The 25,636-nt window shown below is 44.6% G+C and overlaps 2 protein-coding genes and 1 long non-coding RNA gene across 3 annotated transcripts in view; 2 read left to right on the plus strand and 1 right to left on the minus strand.

Annotated features, from left to right (window-relative positions):
* Nucleotides 1-22,039, minus strand: part of LOC138772968 (purine nucleoside phosphorylase-like) — a 28,888-nt gene extending 6,849 nt beyond the window's left edge. The window contains exons 1-5 of the mRNA XM_069953803.1: nt 21,990-22,039; nt 20,630-20,907; nt 6,322-6,427; nt 1,299-1,462; nt 961-1,064 (exon numbers count right to left, since the gene is read on the minus strand). Coding sequence (XP_069809904.1) covers nt 961-1,064; nt 1,299-1,462; nt 6,322-6,427; nt 20,630-20,657 — 402 coding nt within the window. The 5' untranslated portion in view covers nt 20,658-20,907; nt 21,990-22,039. The remainder of the gene's footprint in view (nt 1-960; nt 1,065-1,298; nt 1,463-6,321; nt 6,428-20,629; nt 20,908-21,989) is intronic.
* LOC138772971 (uncharacterized) lies at nt 961-20,933 on the plus strand. Its single transcript, XR_011359856.1, has 3 exons — nt 961-1,191; nt 13,824-14,015; nt 20,750-20,933. It is a non-coding gene; the product is annotated as an uncharacterized lncRNA (long non-coding RNA).
* On the plus strand, nt 21,673-25,418 carry SOX12 (SRY-box transcription factor 12). Its single transcript, XM_069953804.1, has 2 exons — nt 21,673-22,528; nt 25,105-25,418. The coding sequence occupies exon 1, from the start codon at nt 21,673-21,675 to the stop codon at nt 22,432-22,434; it is 762 nt and encodes a 253-aa protein (XP_069809905.1). The 3' UTR covers nt 22,435-22,528; nt 25,105-25,418.
* The last annotated feature ends 218 nt before the right edge of the window (nt 25,419-25,636 follow it).

The following is a 25,636-nucleotide window of genomic DNA, read 5'->3' on the forward strand; positions in this document are numbered from 1 at the left end:
GCACTGTATATATACTGAGGATTACACCCAGCATACAGGACAGGAGAAGTGGTACTGTGCACTGTATATATACTGAGGATTACACCCAGCATACAGGACAGGAGAAGTGGTACTGTGCACTAAATATATACTGAGGATTACACCCAGCATACAGGACAGGAGAAGTGGTACTGTGCACTGTATATATACTGAGGATTACACCCCGCATACAGGACAGGAGAAGTGGTACTGTGCACTAAATATATACTGAGGATTACACCCAGCATACAGGACAGGAGAAGTGGTACTGTGCACTGTATATATACTGAGGATTACACCCCGCATACAGGACAGGAGAAGTGGTACTGTGCACTGTATATATACTGAGGATTACACCCCGCATACAGGACAGGAGAAGTGGTACTGTGCACTGTATACATATATATATATATACTGAGGATTACACCCCGCATACAGGACAGGAGAAGTGGTACTGTGCACTGTACATATATACTGAGGATTACACCCCGTATACAGGACAGGAGAAGTGGTACTGTGCACTGTATGTATACAGAATAAGAGCAGATATTGAGGATTACACCCAGCATACAGGACAGGAGAAGTTATATTGTGCACTGTCCATGTATACAGAACAGAATCGGTACCATGCATTGTTCCTACATGTAGAATAGTAGTGCTACTGCTATGTTACTGATTTTACCATTCGGGAACCTAAAACAGCTGAGTTTACCTACAAATCCTATTTTCCATTCTATGCTTTATCAGACAGGCTGCTTACCAGTCTTCCTGACCACTTTATGGAAAAGGTGGTGGTTGTTTGGTAGCTAATGCATACATGACATGGTCTGCATGTCAGGCAGACCAGCAGCTGTCATATCACAGGGGTGTTTTAAGAAGGAGAGCGGTTACATAACAGTACAGCACTCTGAGATTGTCACATGTACGGCTCTCAGCTCTTACTTTCCACAGCGGATATCCTTCGTAGAGATGGAAGCGGCCTTTCATACAGACACATGACTTGCCTTGCAGAGTGCCGAACACCAGCTGCCCCGAGTGTCCAGCCACTGAAATGATAGAAGAACAGAAAAAAATATTCTATCTGGTGATATCTGTACCTGGGAAAGTTGGGTGACAACCAATATCGCTACATATCACCCAGCATTGTCTGAGTGAAACGTATGAGCTGCACAGGTAAGCAGTAAAACCATGTGAGGTTTTTTTAGCTACACAAAACGCTGTGCGTAAAGAAATCTTAGCCCTACAGATTGTACCTATAGGGATCTATTGCTGCCACTTACCCGTACTGGTTGGAAAATGTGGGATCTGGCCGTAGTCATAGGATTTAGAGTCGCCTAATGTCTCTGCAAGGAGACCCAGGCCAGAACCACAGATGATGGCAATATCTGGGGGAGACTGGATCCGGTCCAGGAGCCACTGAGCCGTCTCCTCGCAGTCTTCATATCTAATGGATCAGGATAAGAAGGCATTGAGGACACAATGATGGAAGAGCCTTATGGGAAGCGTCATCGGAGACAATTATAACAATGGACCCTGTATGTAATAATGAACGCAAGCTAAAGACTCACACAGATTCCTGTAGGTGTTTTACATCTAGTTCACAGACCAGTTTTGGAAGCTCATTTATGGGCCATTTTTGGCATTTTATTTTTTCTTACAATTTTTTTACCGGATTTATTGACATTTTTTGGACTACAATAAAATGGCCGCTTTCAATTGTGATAGTTTTTTGCTTATGTAGAATTACATATCTTGGCATGTAATCACCAGAAAAAAGGCCAGAAAATTTTTCCTTAACAATTACGTCGGTGAGAATAAATAGCGCGCACAAAGAGCTATTTCCCATAAGTCAATAGTTAAATGGGGAAAAATATGTCTGTTTCTTAGGCTATGTTCACACAACGTCAAAAAAAAAGAGAAAAGGCGTCCTATTTGCTATTTAAAAATACACTTTTCACAGCGATCAGGGGCCTTTATTCATCTCCGACTGCGACTATCAAATTCCCCCATACACAGTCCAGCCCAATTCTCATACGCAATGGCACAAGACAGGGCTGCCCCCTATCACCCCTCATATTTGTCCTGTGCATCGAACCCCTGGCGGCGGCGATACGACAGCATCCAGACATCCATGGCATCCAGATCAGGGGGGTCGACTTTAAACTCTCCTTATTTGCAGATGACGTTTTACTTTCGCTCACGCAACCACATGTCTCCCTGCCCAATTTACATAGCCTCCTAACACGCTTTGGCCACCTTTCGGGGTACAAAATCAACACACTCAAGACAGAAGCCCTACCCATTAATTTGCCAGAATCCCTACTAGCTAGTTTGCAATCCAATTACAAATATAACTGGAAGGATCACTCCCTTAAATATCTAGGGATCCAAATATCTAACTCCTACTCATCGCTATACACCCACAACTTTCCCAAGCTTTTCTCGGAGTTACGGGCCCTAATGGAGAAATGGCACACATTACCCTTATCCCTCTTGGGGAGAATAGCTGCAGTTAAGATGACACTGCTCCCTAAATTAGTTTACTACTTTGAGACTTTGCCAGTCCCGGTCCCTCTCAGTGCGCTCAAATCCATACAAGCAGCTATCCTCCGCTTTGTCTGGGCTCGTAGGCGCCACAGGATAGCTAAAAATATCCTACTGGCCCCCAAATGTTGGGGGGGTCTTGCCTTGCCAGACGTGCTCTGCTATTACTGGGCGGCACATCTCCGTCACATCCCGGCGTGGTCGGCGCTGCGGGCCTACTCAAAATGGATGATCATTGAGAAGCTTTGGCTGGCCCCTACACACCCTAATTCCCTACTATGGTCCACCTCTGACACTACCTTTCCGGGACCGGTCCTAGGGCCTATTGCCCATACTAAAAAGATCTGGACTGTCTGTATGCGAAAATTTCCCCTAGCGTCCCAACACTCTCCAATGACTTCTTTTTTATTCCACCCAAAATTCCCGGATAGCCTCACCAGTGGAATGACAAAACACTGGTACGCTAACGAATTATTCCGCTTTGCGGACATTGTGAATCCGTCAGACCGTACTCTGCGACCCTTTCCGAATCTAGCCTCGGCTTTCCATCTCCCCATGTCAGCGCAATATCAGCACCTACAGATCAAACACTACATGTTGTCCCTATTCTCTTCCACTACAGTATCAGTCCCAACAGATTTCGAACAGCTATGCAAAGCAGGAGTCTCCACCAAGGGCCTTATTTCGGATATATATAGAATCCTTAAACAACCCTTGCCAGGCACTGAAGTTAGGTACCCATACATGAATAAATGGGAAAATCTATTTGGGAGACAGCTACCTGTGACCGTCTGGAAGACAATCTGGGACAGGGCTGCCAAGACTTCCATATGTGTGACATATCAGGAGAACCAATATAAAATAATGTTTTTTTGGTATTACACCCCAGAGGTCTTGCATGCTATGAACCCAACAATCTCTAATATCTGCTGGAGATGCCAGCGAGATTTGGGGACCCTACCGCATATTTACTGGGCGTGCCCATCCATCACACCTTATTGGCACATGGTTAAAAGTCTACTTAGAGAAGTTTCAGGCCTGGACATTCCACTAGACCCGGTATTCTATTTATTTAATGTAACCTCTTTGAAGATGGGGCGTGTGGTCCTAAAACTGCTGCTCCATGTTCTCACGGCTGCCAGATGCCTAATTGCTAAGTACTGGAAGCGCGCTGCCCCTCCAACAAGGGAGGACCTGTGCGCCCGAATCCTGGATGTGAGAAACATGGAGCAACTGACGGCTATGCTCGATAACAAAATGGAGTATTTTAAAAAGGTCTGGCGCTTATGGGACACCTGCTGGGAAGAGAGAAACGCCATCCATCCTCCACAGCCCCGGAGCCAACAACCTTAAGATTCATACTGGTGTCCCCTCCCCCCCCCCCCCCCGTTGCCACCCTTATGTGTCCCCCCTGTGTTTCTAGTCTGGTCTTGGTGAATTCCCCCTCATTCATCACTGTCTATCCTGATATGTAGCACTTTGCTTGTGCTCACTGAACCAATGTTATCCGTGGGTTTTTGTACCCCACGATTTGTACTTTGTATTCTTGTGATATCTCCTTACGTGCGGCTGCGATCCGCTACTTTTCCTGGAATAACCTGCCTTTTTCAGTTATGTCTCTTTCTATCAAAAACTTTAATAAAAATACAATTATAAAAAAAAAAAATAAAAATACACTTTTTGCCAAGATTTAATTGACTTCAGTGCAGTGCATTGAAGTTAGTGGAGTGACGGACGTTGTCTGCGCGGATAAAAAACAAAAGGTGCAACAGCAACCCACAGGTGCAAGGGCTTACCGTATATACTCCTCCCAGCGTACACACGGTAAACACCTGCTCTGTAGATATTAAAAATTAAAATATAAATTTATTTTATTTATTTTTTTTAGAAAAGTGAGGATCTTGGCAAACTATTTGTACCATGTCGCACGTTAAGGCGTCCTCGAGACATGGTCTCTACTCTAACATTTTCACACTAGCAATGGCCTCTCCTGGGCTGAATAAGCCTACAACTGGGCAGATAGGAACCAAATGATCTCTTTTATAGCACCCTTGGGACATGGGTGGAGTGCAAGCCAACAGGAGGTAGCCACACCCCCCACATTCAACAGAAAAAAAGGGAAATTTTGGCAGCACATCTATGACTCTGTTCACACTGCAGGTTGCACGCTGCTTGTGGCTTAAGTACAGACAAAAAAAAAAGGTTGCAACAGCAACCCACAGGTGCAAGGCTGCTATAAAAGAGATCATTTGGTTCCTATCTGCCCAGTTGTAGGTTTATTCAGCCCAGGAGAGGCCATTGCTAGTGTGAAAATGCTAGAGTAGGGACCGTGTCTCGAGGACGCCTTAACGTGGCGACATGGTGCACTCTGTTTGATCAAATAGTTTGCTGAGATCCTCACTTTTCTAAAAAATAAATAAATTTAATTATATTTTAATTTTTAATATCTATAGAGCAGGTGTTTACCGTGTGTACGCTGGGAGGAGTATATACGGTAAGCCCTTGCACCTGTGGGTTGCTGTTGCACCTTTTTTGTTTTTTGTCTGTACTTAAGCCACAAGCAGCATGCAACCTGCAGTGTGAACAGAGTCATAGATGTCCTGCCAAAATTTCCCTTTTTTTCTGTTGTCTACACGAATGTCAAAATAATGATCATGACAATTATTTTCAGACGTCTACTGCAAGCGGTTGTGTTTTTTTAGTTCACACAGTTTTTGTCATCGTCCTTTCACTATTTTTACTATTAAATTCAATAGATTTCTCAATTAAAGAGACACCCAAAGGCTAATTAGTAACCCTAAACTAGTATAATGTACCAGCAGCCATCATTGCACTAAGGGGAGGCCAGGCAGCAAAATTACGTCCGTTATTTTAGACATAAAATGACGGACGTCATTTTAAATGGAGCTGTGAAAACGTTATGTGAACATAGCCTTGGGGCGTATTTTGAGATGTATTTTTCATCCTACAAACCAGCATGTGCAGAGCAGACTGCATTGACTTTGAAATTCTGCTCCAGGTTCAGTGCTGCCCTGGACAAACTGAAGACCAGAGTGGCGCTGCTTCTAGAAGTAGTCAGCTATGATTTTTAGATAGATATATAGCATTTGTGTTGCTGCGTCCACAGATGTCCAAACTATTAAAATAGATTATTATTTGGTCTGAAGGGTGAATGTTATAGGGGGAAAAAAGACTACTCAAAGTCAGAACTGCTGGTGCCCAAAATGCCACCAATAAAAATTATCATTATCAACAAAACTTTATAAATCTTTTACTTGCTGAAAGCAGTTGTGTAATTTCTATTAAATTTTTACAAAACTTGGCTGTGGTCCAGCATGATGGGTGCTGTAGCAACAGCTGTAAGATTGCAGGCTCCCCATCCCTGTGCTACACAATGTATGGAGCTAAGGCCTCCCGCTCCATACAGTGTGTAGATATGAGCTCTATGTCTAACAGCTGTTTCTGGAAGATACCAGATGTCGGCACCTTAGCAATCGGCTACTAGTAGTCTATCCAGTGCATGGTGGCCTGTTAGGGACAACATACAGTCTCCTGCACCTATAGTCCCCTTGCCGGGGGCCATTCTCTAAACTTCTGCTGTCAGATAGCACAGTGACAATGCCCAATGGTATAGTAGTTTCATAGTGTCACCTGTTAGTGGCTGCGTCTGATCAGATCATAATAAATTAAACAGTTTATAGTATGTATAAATGTATATCCCCCTACCCAAATGCATTGCCCCCAGTGCAGCTGCCTCACCTGAGGTCTTCCTTGCTGTGCATTGTCTCTTCTCGCTTACAGCCTGTAGCGTCTGCAGCAATTCCAACTGGGAACCAGCAATATAAGGATGTCTGATGGCCTGAGGCTGGAGTTAATGATTTGCATGGGACAAACGTAAGGTTAGAGTTGGAGTATGAGAGAGAAGGGGGTGTGCGCTGCCGCCTCCGATCAGTCAAAGCGTGTAATGTGTTGCTTCCTCATCTACAACTTTGACCTGTTGTAGCCAGGTCTCTGCATCATTGGGACCGTACCAGCCATGAACATTACATACCAGCAAATAACCTCATGTTTATAGTGGCCTGGATTCATCAAGTTGGATTTGATTCTATCTCAAATTGTCCTGCGGCTCTGGACCAGCAAGCTACCCAGAGATGTTATCCATGAACCCAGCAGAATAGTGAGCGCAGCTCTGGAGTATAATACAGATGGCAAATCAGGATCAGTAATGTAATGTATGTACACAGTGACCCCACCAGCAGAATAGTGAGTGCAGCTCTGTAGTATAATACAGGATGTAACTCCAGTGACATATTCTGTAGAGTAAGGCTGCATTCACGTGTTCCGTACGGAACACGGACGTGGAATGCCTGTAACAGACTCTCTCCCCGCCTGGGCAGCATCTGTCATAAGATACATGGAGCGGGGAAACTGTACAGATATGCGCCGTGCGGCTGATTCATTACAGCGCGGCGCATATCTGTACAGCTCCCCCGCTCCCAGCATCTCATCACAGATGCTGCCCGGGAGGGGGAGAGTCTGTTACAGGCATTCCACGTCCGTGTTCCATACGGAACATGTGAATGTAGCCTAAGTCTTTACATAAACTGTAAATGTTCCAATCACACTTTACCCATCGGGCAAATCATCAGCAGGTTTGGTTTTCAGTACCATCTCTATGCTGATGATACCCAGCTGTATACCTCCTCCAGTGATATTACCCCGGCACTTCTACAGAACACCAGTAACTGTCTGTCTGCCGTCTCTAACGCTATGTTCTCCCTATTCCTAAAACTAAACCTTGCTAAGACTGAGCTGCTTCTATTCTTTCCTTCTGCTAACCGCCCCCACCTGACATCTCCATCTCTGTCTGTGGTGCGACCATAACCCCTACACAACAAGCCCGCTGCCTTGGGGTTATGTTTGACTTATATCTGTCCTTCACTCCTCATATTAAATCTCTTTCACGTTCCTATCACCTGCATCTAAAAAACATCTCTAAAATCCGTCCCTTTCTTACTGTCGAATCTGCTAAAACTCTCATTGTTCTTATTCATTCCCGTCTAGACTACTGCAATTCCTTACTAATCGGCCTTCTTTCCTCTAAACTCTCCCCTCTCCTCAATGCAGCGGCCATCTCTCTGTCCAACCGCTACACCAATGCCTCCCCCCGTGCCTGTCACTACACTGGCTCCCTATTAAACACAGGATACAATACAAAGTCCTCCTGCTCACCCACAAGGCTCTCCACAGTGCTGCACCTGCATACATCTCCTCGCTCATCTCTGTCTACTGTCCTACCCGTGCCTTACGCTCCTCTAACGACCAGAACTTCACCCGAGCTGCACCATTTCTATGGAATACATTACCAAAGACTGTCAGACTCACCTCCAATACCCAAAGCATCAAATGTGCCTCCTAATGTGTTCACGCAGGCTTACCAGGTTCCCTAACTTGACCACTACCCTCAACCCCCTGCCCCCCCCCCCCCCCCCTAAACACACACACCAACATTTAAGAACTTAGACCTACACATTCAGGCTTTGGATAGTGACTGGTTCACCCACCTTTACCTGCACTGCCTTATTTATAAAGATGGTCGGACCATTGCAACAATGAAGCACTTTGCCCCTCTACCTTTTTGTCTCAAACCCCTCCTAATAGTCTGTAAGCTCATGCATGCGAGTAGGGCCCTCACTCCTCATATATGGATAATTATATGTAGATCTCTGTGATGTCTGATTTTTGTATGTATGTACCCCCAGAATTGTAAAGTGCTGCTGAATCTGTTGACTCTATATAAATAAAAATTATTATTATTATTATTATTATTATTATTATTATTATTATTAATAAAATGTTTTATGATACTCACTACAACGGCCAACAAAACAAGGCTAAATGACTCTACAGCTAAGGAGATACTGTATCTTAGAGCTGTAATGGGTCATGGTCCTGAATAATGTTATTGTCAGGATATGGAACCAGGAAGACAAAAGACCAGTGCAGCCCTGAAACTTGTGCTCACCCTGCTGTCCCTGCCTACTAGCCTCAACCATGGCAGCGGACAACGGGTCGACGATTCACAATCCTTACTAAGGTGAACATGGAACAAAAGACAAACGCAACATATTACAGCAAGGTCAGAGGTCCAAGTCAGCAACAAAAGGGGACGGTCGGCGCGCCCCCAGCAATCTTCCGGGCTGGTCACCAAGGACACTGTCGGTGCTGTTAGAGGGCTGGCCATGCATGCTGGCAGTGCAGGGAGCCAAGCACGCTCCCGGCTCCTGACAAAAGCTGCCACCCCCCTCCCACCCTCATGAGGACCTCTGGGCTTGGTAGGGTACAATGAATGAAATTTCTCCACCAAGCCAGAAGCATGGAGATCCTTGGCAGTAACCCATGTTTGCTCCTCAGGTTCGTAGCCCTTTCAATAGACTAAGTATTGCAAGGAGTTACAAATTCCTGAAATATAAAATTCCTTCAACCTCGAATTCCAGTTCTCCCTGTACTACCACAGGGATATACTGTGTAAGTAAACTTTTATGATACACAGGGTGTATGCAAAGGGAACGAGGTAACTGCAACTTAAAAGATTTAAGGGTTTATGACTTCAATAATGGGGAAGGGGCCTATATAATGGGGAGAAAATTTAGCAGAAGGTAGACGGAGCTGTCCATTTTTTTTTTTTTTTTTTTTTTTTTTTGATAACCAGACTTTTTCTCCTACGGTATAGTCAGGAGCAGAACAACATTTATGGTTGGCATGTTTTACTTGTTTTTGTTGGGCATTTTGATTTTTGAGTCATCAGACTTTATGCCTAAACTGTGCACAGTTTAATTCTTTTACAGATGAAAAGTGTGTTTCGTTATTAGGTACTGCAAAAAATGGATGGAAACTATAGTTGCAGAAGAAGAGGGATTTCTGTGTAAAGGAGTTAACAGTGTTAATGAGGGCAAATTCAGCCATGGGTAGAAATTTTAACCATTTATCCTGATTATCAGAAATATAACAGTGCAAATACAGCTTGTGCATTCGTTTTGCCTGTTGGACTCGGAGTGAAATGCAGACGAAAATGGCAATAATACACCCAACTTACTACAGAATGCACACTCACATCCGCTTCTGCAGTGACTCCTCTCCTCTGTCTTGTAATTGAATGCTGGAGAGAATGCATGGAAGCGTGTGAGTTCCAGCGTATGATGACAGGACAGAGAAGAGTCACATCAGAGGCGGATATGAGCGAGCGCCGGATTTGGACGGCGCCGATCGGCTGTGGTGAATATATGTTCCAGCGGACCATCACGGTCAGAATCAGTAAAATTAGTGCTGCACCTGCTTCTGGCCATTCAGAGATGGTGGGTCACTCAGGAGATTGGGGGATCCAACCCCGCCTCCTGTGACATCACGCCCTGCCCCATGTCTGCCTGTGCTCTGCAAACACACACAATGTGAGACAGAGGCATGGAAGATTTGTCTCCTATGAGGGGGGGGGGGGGGGGGGGGAGAGCAGAAGGAGCAGGAGACAATGTGAATTGGCACAGAGGCCATTTTTTTTTTAACTTCCTGGATTTCTATCATCTACCAGTGTGGCAGAACCGCACAGATACGGTAATACATTATATAGACATCTATATAACTTTTAATGTACTTTTAATAGAAAACAGGTTCTTCTTATCCGGAGTTCCCCTTTAAGTACTACTAGGTGGCACATTTTACTGAATCTGTCTACTATTACCCAAATCATGGTCTTACCCTGAGAAGGGGGAAGATCTGTGATTAAATCTATAGAAATGTGACACCAGGGGTGACCGGGTAGAGGGAAGGGTTGAAGTAGCCCCTCCGGTAACGACCTTGGGGTTTTAGCCCAATTTCGGAGGCATCAACCTCAACTACGAATGGTAGCACCAGTTTGGGATGCACCAACATGGGGGCAGTAGAGAAACTTTCTTTTAAATGGGTGAAGGCTTGTTCAACCTCTGGCAACCAAGAGGTTTGGTCCAAACCTTTTTAGTTAACTCAGTAAGAGGTTTTACTATCAACCAGATGTTTTGGAGGAATTTTCTATAATAGTTGTCAAAACCTAAAAAACCTTTGGACCTTTTTCAGGGTGGTAGGTCTCGCCCATTCAAGCCAAGCCGACACTTTCTTAGGGTCCATTTGCACACAAATCCAAGGCATCCTACCTCTTTCACCCTGAACAAACATTCAGAGTACTTGGCACACAAAGCATTTTTCCGTAATCTGGATAACACCTCACTGATATGTTTTACATGAGACTCCCAGTGCAGGGAGTAAATGAGGATGTCATCCAGATAGATAACAACATACTAACCAAACAAATCATGGAATACATCATTCACAAATCTCTGGAAAACGGTGGGGGCATTGCTCCACCCAAATGGCATGACCAGGTACTTGAAATGCCCTTCGGGAGTGTTAAATGCTGCGTTCCACTTGTCCCCTTCCCTGGTCAAAATCAAATTGTAGACGCCCCAAAGGTCAATCTTATAAAACCAACGGGCGCCCACCACCTGGTTTAAAAGATCCGGAAACAGGGTAAGTGGGTGTTGGTCCTTGATGGTGATTTTCTTAAGCTTCCTGTAATCTATACCACAGGGACTACCCCACTTGACCAGTTCCATGGTTCTCCAGTTAAAAACCAGGTTATGCAAGTGTAATCATGGTAACCCAAGGATGATATCTGCGGCCAGCTTGTCCATGACAAAAAAACAATATATACTTGTGATGAAGACACCCCACCCTCATAGTAACTTCAGGGGTTAGGAATCTGATATTTCCACCACTTAGGGGAGCAGAGTTGGCAACGGTAACAGAAAATAGGGACCAAAGAGAGACCGGTTCCAGTCCCAAGGACAAGCCCACAGAGCTACGTATAAAGCTCAGGGCGGCCCCTGAGTCGACTATAGCTTGACAAGAAAACGTCATGTTCTTGGAAAACAAGGCTACTGGCAGAAGAAACTTCTCAAAAGCTTTTGGAGGTACCTGTGTGCCTGAGTAACCCTCCGCACTATCACTCAGGCACTGGAGTTTTCTGGCTGCTGTTTAGGCCTGGACGGACGGTCTCGGATGAAGGGGCCAGGCTTCCCACAGTAGAGGAAGAGGGACTTTTCCAGGTGGTGCGAGCTGCGGGCCAAGAGAAAACCCAACATCATAGGTTCCTCAACTAGTAATGGAGGGAAGGGTGACAGAAATGCTAGAAGAGGTCAAAGAAGGCCTGGCTAACTGACTTTGGCGTGGCGTGACAGTTGCCACCCCCTGTTTCTCCCGCCATCTCTCTCAAATGTCTGTCAATGGAAACAGCGAGAGTCATTAAGCCACTAAGTGAGTCAGGGGTAGCGTGACTAACCATGGCATCCTTTATCGCTTCTGACAACCTCTAAGTGTCTTCAATGGAGTGTCAAGCCACCCAGTCACCGCACTCCATTTTCTAAATTCAGAGGAGTAGTCCTCTGCTGTGCGGAGACCTTGCTGAAAAGACAGAAAATGGGACTCAGGAAGGGCGGCACGGTTAGGGTCATGATAAATTTGACCAAGGTACAAAAAGAAGTTCTATTCCGAGGCCCCAGGAGATAGGGAGAGAGCCCAATCCTGGGGGGCCCCCTGGAGGAGAGATACAATCATAGCAACCCTCTCTGCATCCCCAGAAAACGGGTTGAATCTAAAGTTCAAATAACAGGACTCCCTGAAAGACCTGAACTCGTCGGGGTTCCCATCAAATCTTTTAGGCATCTAAGGACGGTAGGTCAGAACAGGAACTGTCAAAGGGCCTGTGTCATAGTCACCTGAGTTGCTGTCAACACTCAGTGACAGCTGTGCCATGGCCTCCATCCGTGTCACAATGTCGTCAAGAATGGCTCAACAGACATGCCGAACCGCCGAGATCGCTGGAGTGGTTAAGGGCCTGCGATAATGTCAGGATATGGGACCAGGATGACAAGACAGATGCAACCCTGAAGCTTGCGCCCACCCTGCTGTCCCTGCCTACTTGCCTCAACAGCCCTAACGGCAGCGGACAAGTGTGAACACAGAACAAAAGACAAGACAAATGCAACATAATACAGCAAGGTCCAAGTCAGCAACAAGAGGGCAGCGCAGTACAAAACGTAATCCAGGGGGAATAGTCGGAGTCCAGAAGTCAGAATACCAAATACACAAATGTAGGAAGGAACGCTAGCTCCAGGCACACTAGTAAACTAGGCTCTATTGCAGGCAAGGTATGGTAGACAAGGCAGGATACTTATGAGGCCTGTAGTACCAGCCCCAGGGCAGTACTACCCGACTGGCGGTGCCGACCGTCACTCAGTTTACACAACTTTAAACACCTGTGCTGATCGGCCAGGAGCAGCGAAGCCCCGGCCGTGGCTACAACAATCAGGAAATGCCGCTGCGCTCCCAGCAGCCATGCCGATAGCTAGGGACTCCGCCAGCGCACCCCCAGCAACCGGCCGGGCTGATCACCAAGAATGCCGTTGGCGCTGTCAGAGGGCTGGCTGAACACCCCGCCTCCTGACAGTTCTGTCATTTACCCCTAGCCTTATATCTATACTCAGATGATGACACTTTGCCATGAAAATAAATTGTCCGTTTAAATCGTCCATTTCTGGAGCCTTTGCACTCTACAGAGTCTCTCAGCTGAGAATTCTCTGCATTGATTCAATTTACCAATTACGCTCCCATCACATCTCTTATCAGGAAATGGAGGAACCTCATGTCCTCAATTAAATAACACAGGGCAATTTGTTGAACACTTCCATATATCAGGACCTTAGCTTATCCAATATCCTGCTCATATACATGTGTCAGCTGTATGCATCACATCGCCGGCATCATTTCATGACCTGATAACATCCTATACAGCTGCATTTTACATCTGATCTATCTATACATATATGCTTATCCCGAGAGCTAACACTCTATAGTAGTCTAAATCAGTCATGAATCAGCATTTGTTACTAAAACAAGTATATAGGTTACTATAATGGAATCTGCTGACAATCTACAGGCCCTAGCAGACTCATGATTGAGCTGTACAGTGTTTAGACTGGTTGCTGCGTCACCCAATATAATATAAGAGCAAATGTATCGCCGATAACAGTGATTTTTCAGTTCGGAAACATATTCTATGTCTATGGCCCTTTAAGAAACTGGTGGAGACTTCTTTCTTTTGTATGCATGTATTCCTTTTATTTCATGTGCTTCCAATCTTCTTTTACATCTTTTTTTTTTTTTTTCATTTTCAGATGTTCATAGCCTGTGATCTTCACTTCCCATAAAGCTCTGCTTATCTGTCTGCAACAGCCACATGAGAGTACCTAATGCTGAATGTATATATCGAAGAATTTAGCTGATGATATGGTGACCGGAGAATGGCCGCAGCGCTGCGTAATAATCCTATTTAACACAGCAGGGCTGAACAAAACGCCTAGAGGCAGGTAAATAGTGCACCCAAAAGTGGCTGATGATGTGTATGGAGCTATTCTAGTCTCTGATGATATTCATATTAGTGCTGCAATCATCATATCTCAGTTATATGGTAATATTCCAAATACATTCAGGATCAGGCATATAATTGAAGTTTTCCTTGCTTTTTCTAGTCATTGGTGCACTAACAGTAAGGGCCCTATTACATAGAAAGATTATGGTTAGGAAAATCGTTATATTGTGGCGATTTAGGCGATAATGTTTGTGTGTATGCGTCAACGTTGAAACAACTAAAGATAATTTCTTCTTGTGTCATTGATGGCATCTTTTGAGCCAGCCATTAAATCGTTGTCAATCTTTCGTTGTATGTACACATTGTTTGTTTGTTATTAAAATCATTTCTATAATAGAGTATGCAAATGATCACAATTAGGATTGTAACTAAGGTTGTGCCGTGTAATATGGTGAATGATTTCAGGTCGCTTGGAAAAATGCTTGTTTGTATCAGTTTATCATTAAACAAAGAAAATAAAAAATCACTTTGTCTACTGTAATACTGCCTCCTATATACAAGAATATAACTTCTATGATACTGCTCCTATATACAGGAATATAACTACTATAATACTGCTCCTATATACAGGAATATAACTACTATAATACTTCTCCTATATACAGGGATATAACTACTATAATACTGCTCCTATATACAGGGATATAACTACTATAATACTGCTCCTATATACAGGAATATAACTACTATAATACTGCTCCTATATACAAGTATATAACTACTATAATACTGCTCCCTATATACAGGAATATACTACTATAATACTGCTCCTATATACAGGGATATAACTACTATAATACTGCTCCTATATACAAGTATATAACTACTATAATACTGCTCCCTATATACAGGAATATACTACTATAATACTGCTCCCTATATACAGGAATATAACTACTATAATACTGCTCCTATATACAAGAATATAACTACTATGATACTGCCTCCTATATACAAGAATATAACTACTATGATGTGGCTCAGGGAAGAAACAGAGTGCTGCACATCACACCTATGGCTGATACTAGTGCCGCTTGGCTAAATAAAAAACACATCAGAATTTTGTGTATGAATTGATCAAGCCATACTGCCCCATGTACCTCGTGCCGGTATCTGATACACATGGGTCCCTACACTAAGTCCACACCGTGCCAGTCAGCGGCCACCAACCCCGCAGGCGTGCACAGCCAGGGAACGGGGGCCATGGGACGGCCCTGCGACCCCCATGCCACAGGACCAGTCCCAAAAACACCACACCAGAACCTGGCCAGCACCGCCGGCGGAGAAGGTCGCCCCCAAGCAGCACAAGTCTGGATAAGGTATTGCGTTCACCATAGCTGCAGCAAACAGAATGGGAAAAAAATCCCTCCTGTTTTTTCCCATTCTGTTTGCTGCAGCTATGGTGAGCGCAATACCTTATCCAGACTTGTGCTGCTTGGGGGCGACCTTCTCCGCCGGCGGTGCTGGCCGGGTTCTGGTGTGGTGTTTTTGGGTCTGGTCCTGTGGCATGGGGGTCGCAGGGCCGTCCCATGGCCCCCGTTCCCTGGCTGTGCACGCCTGCGGGGTTGGTGGCCACTGACTGGCACGGTGTGGACTTAGTGTAGGGACCCATGTGTATCAGATACCGGCACGAGGTACATGGGGCAGTATGGCTTGATCAATTCATACACAAAATTCTGATGTGTTTTTTATTTAGCCAAGCGGCACTAGTATCAGCCATAGGTGTGAGGTGCAGCACTCTGTTTCTTCCCTGAACCGCATAACTACTATGATACTGCTCCTATATACAGGAATATAACTACTATAATACTGCACCCTATATACAGGGATATAACTACTATAATACTGCTCCCTATATACAGGAATATAACTACTATAATACTGCTCCCTATATACAGGAATATACCTACTATATTACTGCTCCTATATACAGGAATATAACTACTATAATACTTCTCCTATATACAGGAATATAACTACTATAACACTGCTCCTATATACAGGAATATAACTACTATAATAATGCTCCTATATACAGGAATATAACTACTATAATACTGCTCCTATATACAAGAATATAACTACTATAATACTGCACAAGCAGGGAAGGGAGGCCATTGAATGGCCCTGCAACCCCACTGTCACAGGACCAGACCCCAAAAGGCCTCCCAAACCCAGCAGGAGGCGCCAGTGGAGAAAGCTGCCACCAAGCAACACAAGTGTGAACAAGGTCTTACCACTCGCCACTGCACCAGAGGTAGAATGGGAGGTACTAACCATGTGTGCACAGGTGCTTCCTGCTAATTGGGTCACATGATTTTATCAAATACCAACATCCTGGCGTTGGTTTTTAAATTTAGCTGAGAGGCATTAGTGTCAGCCATAGGTGTGAGGTGCAGCGCTCCTTTCACTCCATGTTCATATTTTACGTTTCTCTCTTTTCTGAGTGTTACCACTCCTCCTGGTAAGACCCATGTGACCCCAATCAGAAGGAAGCACCTGTGCACACATGACAAGTACCTCCTATTCTTCCCATTCTACCTGCAGGAGCAATGGTGAGTAGTAAGATCTTGTTCACACTATATATATATAACTACTATAATACTGCTCCTATATACAGGAATATATCTACTATAATACTGCTCCTATATACAGGAATATAACTACTATAATACTGCTCCCTATATACAGGAATATAACTACTATAATACTGCCCCTATATACAGGAATATAACTACTATAATACTGCCCCTATATACAGGAATATAACTACTATAATACTGCTCCTATATACAGGAATATAACTACTATATTACTGCTCCCTATAGACAAGAATATAACTACTATAATTGATAAAGGAGAATATTGGCCAGTGTGGTGAGCCCCTGTGGTGCTATGGCGGAGGTATGGCCGGTCACTTGCCTGATGGTACAGCGGGACGCCACTCCCGTGGCCTGAGATTTAGTGGAGAAGGGACAATATTACATATATGGTGGGAGTGTCCACTCCTCCAGTCCTTTTGGGGGAAAATTCTTCGGGTCTGTGAAGAGATTGTGGGCTCTGTGTTAGAAAGATCTCCTAAAGGCCCTATTCCACCAACAGATCTGACGACAGATTATCTGCCAAAGATTTGAAGCCAAACCCAGGAGTGGATTTGAATAGAGGAGAAATCCAGTCTTTCCTTTATGACCTGTTCTCTGTTTATAGTCCGTTCCTGGGTTTGGCTTCAAATCTTTGGCAGATTATCTGTCGTCAGATCTGTTGGTGGAATAGGGCCTTAAGACTACTTTGCTTTCTATTATTTCGGTGCATGGGAACTCCACTAAGTTAGGATTAGTACGACATCTTTTAGCTGCTGCTCGAACGTTAATACCTAGAAAGTGGAAGAGTCAGGATCCTCCCACAATAGTGAAGTGGATACATGAGGTTAATGTGATACAGAGGATGGAGGAGTTAGTTGCAGAGGGTAGGAGAAGGCAGGTTGGCTTTCAGAATAGGTGGGGACTGTGGAGTCGGTTGTTGGAATCACAGTTTTTGTGTTCACTCATGGATTGAGTGGAGAACTAGAATTATACAGATAGGTGTGTTTGTTTATATATAAATAAATATATATATTTATTTATTTATTTATTTATTTTTGTGTTGTTGGTTAGTTTGTTTTGTGGGTATCTCTCTTCCCAGAGGGTGTGGGGGTGGGGGGGTGGGTTTTGGGTACATGCGTCGGGTGGAACGATTATAATATTATGCAGGAACTCTGGGGTTTACTCAGTGTTTGAATGTTCGATTACAAGTGCTTTGTTTGGCATGGTGGATAATTGTTGCACCCGTAATGTCTTTGTAATATTTGTGTGTGATGTGGTTTTTATTTTTTTTTTGTGTAAAAAAAATGTAATTATAAATAAATAAAGATTTAAAAGAGAAAGATTTAGCCGGACCCTAGTGTGTTGTGATGTGACGCCAGTGCCGATTGGGCACACAGTTAAGGCTGGATACACCTTGTTCCCTTGTGGTCAGTGTCCTGCCGGGCTGCTGTGCGGTCCCTTGGGCTGTTATCATGGTGGGCAGGAGTGGAGTAGTGACCCTCCCGGACTATTGGTACTGCCACTCACAGAAAGGGGAAATGTCCCAAGGACTGTGTGTATACTGTGTTGGTGCGGGGCAAAGAATCACAGAGTCTCTTTACCATAAATATTATCTTGTTTACTCTGAAAGTACTTGTGTGCAGCAGAACATACAGCTGTGCATTGACAGGATACGTTACACTTGATACACTTAATCGTACAGGATCCAGATCTGTAGTAGGAGTATAGCGAGGAGTACAGTTGTGCTGACTGGGTTGCGTGTTGAGAGATACGTAGAAGAATCAGAGGAGCAGAGAGCAGGATGTCGTTAGAGTCCCAACCCATGTAGTACTGTGCTGTGCGGGAATGTTGGAGGATGAGGTAGAGATAAAAGAATACTTGAGAGAGAATACTTGTGGCCGTGCATCGACCCGTCCTAGAGGGTGACACAAGCCCCAGACCCTGTTACCTGGGATGAGCGGAATGCTGAGGGTTTCCTGCTGACAACCGCGCTGCAAGATAGAGTTAATAGGCTTCTTGCAACTTTGCTCTATCCAGATCAGTTCCTAGCTTGTTGCTGTCTGTGGATACTGTCCTGCACTGTGACTTTCCTAGTCCATGGTGTGGGTTGAGATAATCTCTGACTTGTCCTCTGCTGTGAGGGGTTTAACACTGCATAGTGCTGATTAAGGTTACTTGAGGAGAAACTGTTAGGTGCGTCTTGTCTTGCTTCCTCACTTTACAGGAACCTGACTAAGACTGCCTACTAATAGCCCTATTTCACGAGACGATTATCGTTCATAGACTCGCTCAAACGACCGCTCGTTAACGAGCATGTAACAATTTTTTTAAGCGAACGATAACACAATACGTGTGGGATCGTGAACGATATCTGTAGTGTAACGATTTTTTTGCGGTCGTTACATCGTTACATGGTCGTTTAAAATGTGGGGAAATGTAGGTAGACATTTCAAGAACGACTGAAAGATTTTTTATTCAACAAAAAGATTAGCGAATTATTGTTGAAAGACCAACGATTTTTTTTTGACATGTTGAAAAAAGATAGTGAACGACTCAACGACGATTTCACTGTTGTCGTTTGCTCGTTTATAGCTATTCCACTGAACGAATATCGTTAACGAGCGGTCATTTGAACGATTTTATGATAATGGTTCGAAATGGTTACGATAATGGTTCGAAAAAGTTCCGTGGAATAGGGCCTTAAGGCTGGGGGACCTGGCAGAGGGCCAGGGCCCAAAGGAACCACTGTAGGGAGTGTTCTAGCTTGCATCCTTCCCCTACAACGTCCAATACAAAAGACTTCTACACTTCCTCTACCCACGTGATTTCCTATCTACAGCTTTCTATAAGGTGTGCTGTGAATGGGTGAAGAGTGGGAGTGAAGAAGATACTCCAATAGGTTCACTGATCCATGCGACATATAGGCAAACAATAACCCTTTCCATACTTCAGCTGTACGACAACTGAGTTCACATACCTACAATAGCGACATCTAGTGGCAAAACTTTATCACTTCTACATTACCACTTACAATAAGTTTAGGCTTTTGCAAAGGGTGTAACCAATAGCAACACCCGTCGTGGGACACCACACTGGCACTACTGCCCTGTACACACTAGTAAAGTATGAGAGGTGTGTTATACATATCAGCGTCCCATACAGTGTAGCGGGGTGCCCGGACAGATGAATACAATAATCCCAAGAAACAGAAATCCAGCACTCACTGATAAACCAATATAGAGCAAGGTGTATACAGAACATGGTGGGCTACAGCGTGGAAGGGTGAACGTGGTAAGCAGGTGTGTGCCCAGGAGTGATGATCGTTTTGCGCATACAAGTAATACAGTAATACATCTCCATATGTAGAGTGATCTGTGTGATATAATACAGTGGATAATAAAACTTTTCAGTATTCTGCTAGTATCACTGGATTCCATATTCTCTAGAGCAGCTGTTCACCAACCTGTAACTCTCCAGCTGTTGCTGGATCCATCAGCCCTCTGGGCATGATGGGTGTTGTAGTTTGCTCACGGCTGAAGAGTTACAGGTTGACGAACACTACTGTAGTTGAGTCTCCTGAATGGCATCTGAATATATTACTCAGGGGTGATAAGCAATGTGCCCTGACCCCTGAGGCTTCATGGTTCTTCTTACTAGGCTAGGCCTAGGTTATTGGCCTTCTCTTTTGATAGCTGGAAACAAGGGATGGGGGCCTTCAGGAGAGTCAGGTGACCAGAATATACATGGGTTTAGGTGACTGCCCTCTGTGTATGGCCACCATTAGCCTCACTGAAGGCCAGCGTGTGATGTGACCTTGTGGGCACCCTTCTAACATGCCAGACAAATAGAAGCTCTTCCATTTCCTATAAATCAGACATATAGCTGTACATTTTGCACTTACGCAGAGGGGGGAATAGAAGCCCCCTTCTTTGCATCTGTGGGGCTTCTTAAAGGAATTTTGTTTAGATACCTGTTTTGAAGCACAGTATATGTTCCATTGAAGATTCCCTTCTGCAGATATATATAGGAGTCTATGTATCAGGAAGCAGGTTATAGACATTTTTGTTAATTTTTCTGTTTCTCCATTCAGGTTGTGTTCAGCTGCTGGGATCTTGGAGGTTAAATGAGGAGCGCGTCACCACCGGCAGCCAGAGGCTGAACACTTCTACCTACTGCAGATCTCCCGGGATGAACATGACCCAGAAGACGTCCTTGGAAGTCCTGCTGTCTGACGCCACCCGAGCGTACCTGGAGAACATCAACATGACCCAGCAGTGAGGTGAGAAGAATTTATTCTCCATCTTATATGTGCTTTATGCATTTGCATCTCCTATAGCATTCCTGTATATGGATGTCAGGGTGCATGGCACTGGAATGATGCATGCATATTGCTACAGAGATGTGCCAGGGTGCAGGTGCCCATCTCTCCCACACACACAGGGTGACACGTGCTGAGTAACCCCCTCCCTTCCCGTCACACATGGCTGTCTGCTCCGTCACTCTCAGTCGGTAGGATTGAGCAGCTTTTTCTGAGCTGATCTCAGTTTCTCTGCCCATTAAAGAGCTGGTGCAGACTCAGACCCGCCCAGCAACCAATGGCAGCTCAGGAGAAGAGTTGGGGAGGGGGGGACTGCAGGCAGACTTGTGTTTACACCGGCCCCCCCAGACTGAAGTGGGGAGACAGGCAGTGAGGCAGCGTCTGGGACAGAGAGAGAGAAAGAGAGCAGAGACAAAGGAAGGAAGAGAAGAGAGAAGAACTGGGGGTGATAGGCATAGAAAGAAACTCCTGGGCATTCATTGGCATCGTGACCTTCTCCTGCAGTGCCTGCATCATCACTGCACCCAGATCTATTGCAGGCCACCTGTCCTGCATCCTTCCTGGTCCAGCTAACCCTTTAAGTGCCCAGCATCCTGTCCTCGGTGCCCGCTTCGCCTGTTTAGCCAATATCTTTTGGACTGTCTGCTGGAAGCAGCATGGCATCTCTGTAGCAACTTGTAACTTCATATCTCAGGATGGTGCAACACAAGACTGTTGGGGTGAACCAAAAGACACCTGATGCCGTCCCTGGGGGGCCCAGCTGGTGTAAGACCCCCAGTGGGCACATCAAACGTCCAATGAATGCCTTCATGGTGTGGTCTCAGATTGAGAGGAGGAAGCTAATGTCTCTGTGCCCCAACATGCACAACGCTGACATCTCTCGCAGCCTCGGCCAACGCTGGAAGTTACTGGAGGACACAGACAAAATCCCGTACGTCAGAGAGGCTGAACGTCTGCGGCTCAAACACATGGCTGACTATCCAAACTACAAATACCGGCCGCGCCGACGTACCCGGGATCCGGCAAGTAGAACACGTGCCAGGCTGCCCCGTACCACGTCTAGGTGCCAACCTGCTCCCTCGCCATGCCAGTCGGAAGTGAATCTGGGATCCAGCATGCATTGGGGTGAGGAAAACACCGGGTGGGGGGGGCACAAATCCGTCCAATCAGAAGAGACGCAAAATCGGGAGTCATCACCACGCAGCCCAGAGGTGCCCCCCTACTCCCATGCCCGCTCCTTGCCCTCCTCCCCAGAGCCAGTTGAGGATGATGAGGGCCTGGAGGAAGGTCTACCCGGACTCTGCTCAGGGTCCACTTGCGTCCCACCAGAGAGAGAGCCTCTTCCAAGCAGCGGGTCCCATTTCGAGTTTCCCGATCATTGCACCCCTGAGGTGGTGGAGATGATATCTGGGAGTGGCTTCCTTGGAAGTGTGTCCGACCTAGTGTTCTCCTTCTGAACCCAGACCCCGCGACCCACAGAGAGACGCCGGCAGCAGGTAACACCTCGCGGAACTGTCTGTCACGGACTTTCCCCCCGCCCAACGAGAAAAGGTGAACGCATGGAGCACTCTTACTCTCTGCAGTCTCTGAGCACTTTCCGTCCTGACTGTCTCACCAGACTCTTACTCTACAGTTTCTCAGGGTGCTCTCTGCTGTCTCTTTCAGCTTCTGGCTCACAGAGGGGCTTCCCTGCTTTCGCTCATGTTGCTGTCTGAATTTTTGGCTGTCCCTCGTAGCACTCTCATGCTGTCACTAGGTGCACTCTCTCTAGCTGTCCCTCGAAAGAGTTATCTTTCATTCCAAACTGAGCGCTCTCTCCTGTGCTGCCATCACCTCCAGGCCTATAATACAGACACAGGTGCACATACATGTCTACATACAGACATACACCACACGTGTGCCACCATCTGCCAACCTCGCCCTGAACTCCAGACAGGGGCAACAAACTCAGAGCCAGAGGCAGGTAAGGTGTGCGTACAAGCCTGCGTATGTATCTCCTATCTATTATATATCCGTCTAGATATCTATCTATCTATCTATCTATCTATCTATCTATCTATCTCCTATCTATCTATCTATCTATCTATCTATCTATCTCCTATCTATCTCCTATCTATCTATCTCCTATCTATCTATCTATCTATCTATCTATCTATCTATCTATCTCCTATCTATCTATCTATCTATCTATCTATCTATCTCCTATCTATCTATCTATCTCCTATCTATCTATCTATCTATCTATCTATCTATCTATCTATCTATCTATCTCCTATCTATCTATCTATCTATCTATCTCCTATCTATCTATCTATCTATCTATCTATCTATCTATCTATCTATCTATCTATCTCCTATCTATCTATCTATCTATCTATCTCCTATCTATCTATCTATCTATCTATCTATCTATCTATCTCCTATCTATCTATCTCCTATCTATCTATCTATCTATCTATCTATCTATCTCCTATCTATCTATATATCTTCTATCTATCTATCTATCTATCTATCTATCTATCTATTGGTGCATTTACACAGAGAGATTTATCTGACAGATTTTGAAAGCCAAAGCCAGGAATGGCTTTGAAAAGAGGAGAAATCTCAGTCTTTCCTTTATGACCTAATCTCTGTTTATAGTCTGTTCCTGGCTTTGGCTTCAAAGATCTGTCAGATAAATCTCTCTGTGTAAACGCACCATATCTCCTATCTATCTATCTATCTATCTCCTATCTATCTCCTATCTCCTATCTATCTATCTATCTATCTATCTATCTATCTATCTATTATGTACCATCTATCTATCATCTATCTATCTATCTATCTATCTATCTATCTATCTCCTATCTATCTATCTATCTATCTATCTCCTATCTATCTATCTATCTATCTATCTATCTATCTATCTATCTATCTATCTATCTATCTCCTATCTATCTATCTATCTATCTATCTATCTATCTATCTCCTATCTATCTCCTATCTATCTATGTATCTATCTATCTATCTATCTATCTATCAATCTCCTATCTATCTATCTATCTATCTATCTATCTATCTATCTATCTCTCTCCTATCTATCTATCTCCTATCTATCTATCTATCTATCTATCTATCTATCTATCTATCTATCAATCTCCTATCTATCTATCTATCTATCTATCTATCTATCTATCTATCTCCTATCTATCTCCTATCTATCTATCTATCTATCTATCTATCTATCTATCTATCTATCTATCTATATATCTTCTATCTATCTATCTATCTATCTCCTATCTATCTATCTATCTATCTATCTATCTATCTATCTATCTATCTATCTATCTATCTATCTACTCCTAACCCTCCAAAATCTCCTCAGGACAGTTTCTCACCCTTTCTTTCCCTCTATACAATGTTAAACCTCAGGACAAGACCTCAGGACTAATTTCCCTGTATATCGGGGGCTCAGAAACCCTCCTCAGACCTCAGGACCCCCTCTCGGCACACAGACCCCTCCCTGTTGTCTCACTTTTATCCTCAGAAGCTCTCAGGAAACGTTACTGACCTCAGATCCCCTCATATAGCACGAAGGGGGGGTGACCAGCCACTATACAGCTCCTCAGCACTGTCTATATATATACACGTCTGGCTGCCGCTCACGTGTCTGTACATCTGTGCATTAATCTGCCTGTGTCTGCTTCACTGCATGTATATATAATGTATGTCTAAGCTGCGCCTCCAACATGCGGCAGTCATCCAGTCTCCACTGACACGCTGTGCAATAACCGTGCCAGTCACGTTCACACTCCCTTGCTGTATACACAGTATACATGTATATACCAAGGTGCATGTGCCCATATATTGGAAGGGGTAGCACAGGAAAGAGTGCCAGTACCCGAGGGTCCAAAATGCATTCCTTAGGGTGGGGTAAGTCTTATAGGAGGGGTTATATGACTTTATTTTTGGGGGATACAGATGATTTTTGGCCTTGGGTGGGGCAGGACACCGGGATGGGTTCATTCTTTAGGAATAAGGGAGGAATAGGGCTATCTGTTTCTTATTTCTTAGACCCCCCCACCTTCCCCCCCTGTCTTGTGAATTTCTCAGATTTGACTTGCTCAGGAACTCAAGATTTATTGCAGGGAATTCATATTTGATTGTAAGGACTCGGAGCCGAGACATCTGATGGGACTGACCAGATTCATAAAAGAAGTCTTGTGTTCCAGAGATGCCAGCAGGGCGGAGACACTGAGCAGTTGGAAAACCGTCAGAGCTGGGGCGCTGAGGGATTGGGGTTACCAACAAAACAGTGTCATCATGGCCCATGGGATCATGCTATTTGCACATTTGGGGATTTTTCATGGAACGGAGCCAATTTGTGACTTTTTTTTGGTAAACATTTAAAAAAGGGGAAAAAAATGTTACTCCTTCCAGATCCTTGACCGTGGGTTCTGGCCACATGGAATGGGATATAATAAGGGTGGGGTGGGGTGGGTAAGAGTTAATGGGAAGGGGTGTTGGGAGGGAGGGATGGATTTAGGGGTGGGGGTACTGTTTGGAGGTGGAGAATCCATCATATCTGGAAACCAATAAAATGCAATGAAAAACGTCTTTGCTGGATGGTGTTAACTGCTTAAGAAGTCATGTGACTCAGCTGATGTGAGACAATGGAAA

Source organism: Dendropsophus ebraccatus, chromosome 14 (assembly GCF_027789765.1).
Source record: "Dendropsophus ebraccatus isolate aDenEbr1 chromosome 14, aDenEbr1.pat, whole genome shotgun sequence".
NCBI classification, from domain to species: domain Eukaryota; kingdom Metazoa; phylum Chordata; class Amphibia; order Anura; family Hylidae; genus Dendropsophus; species Dendropsophus ebraccatus.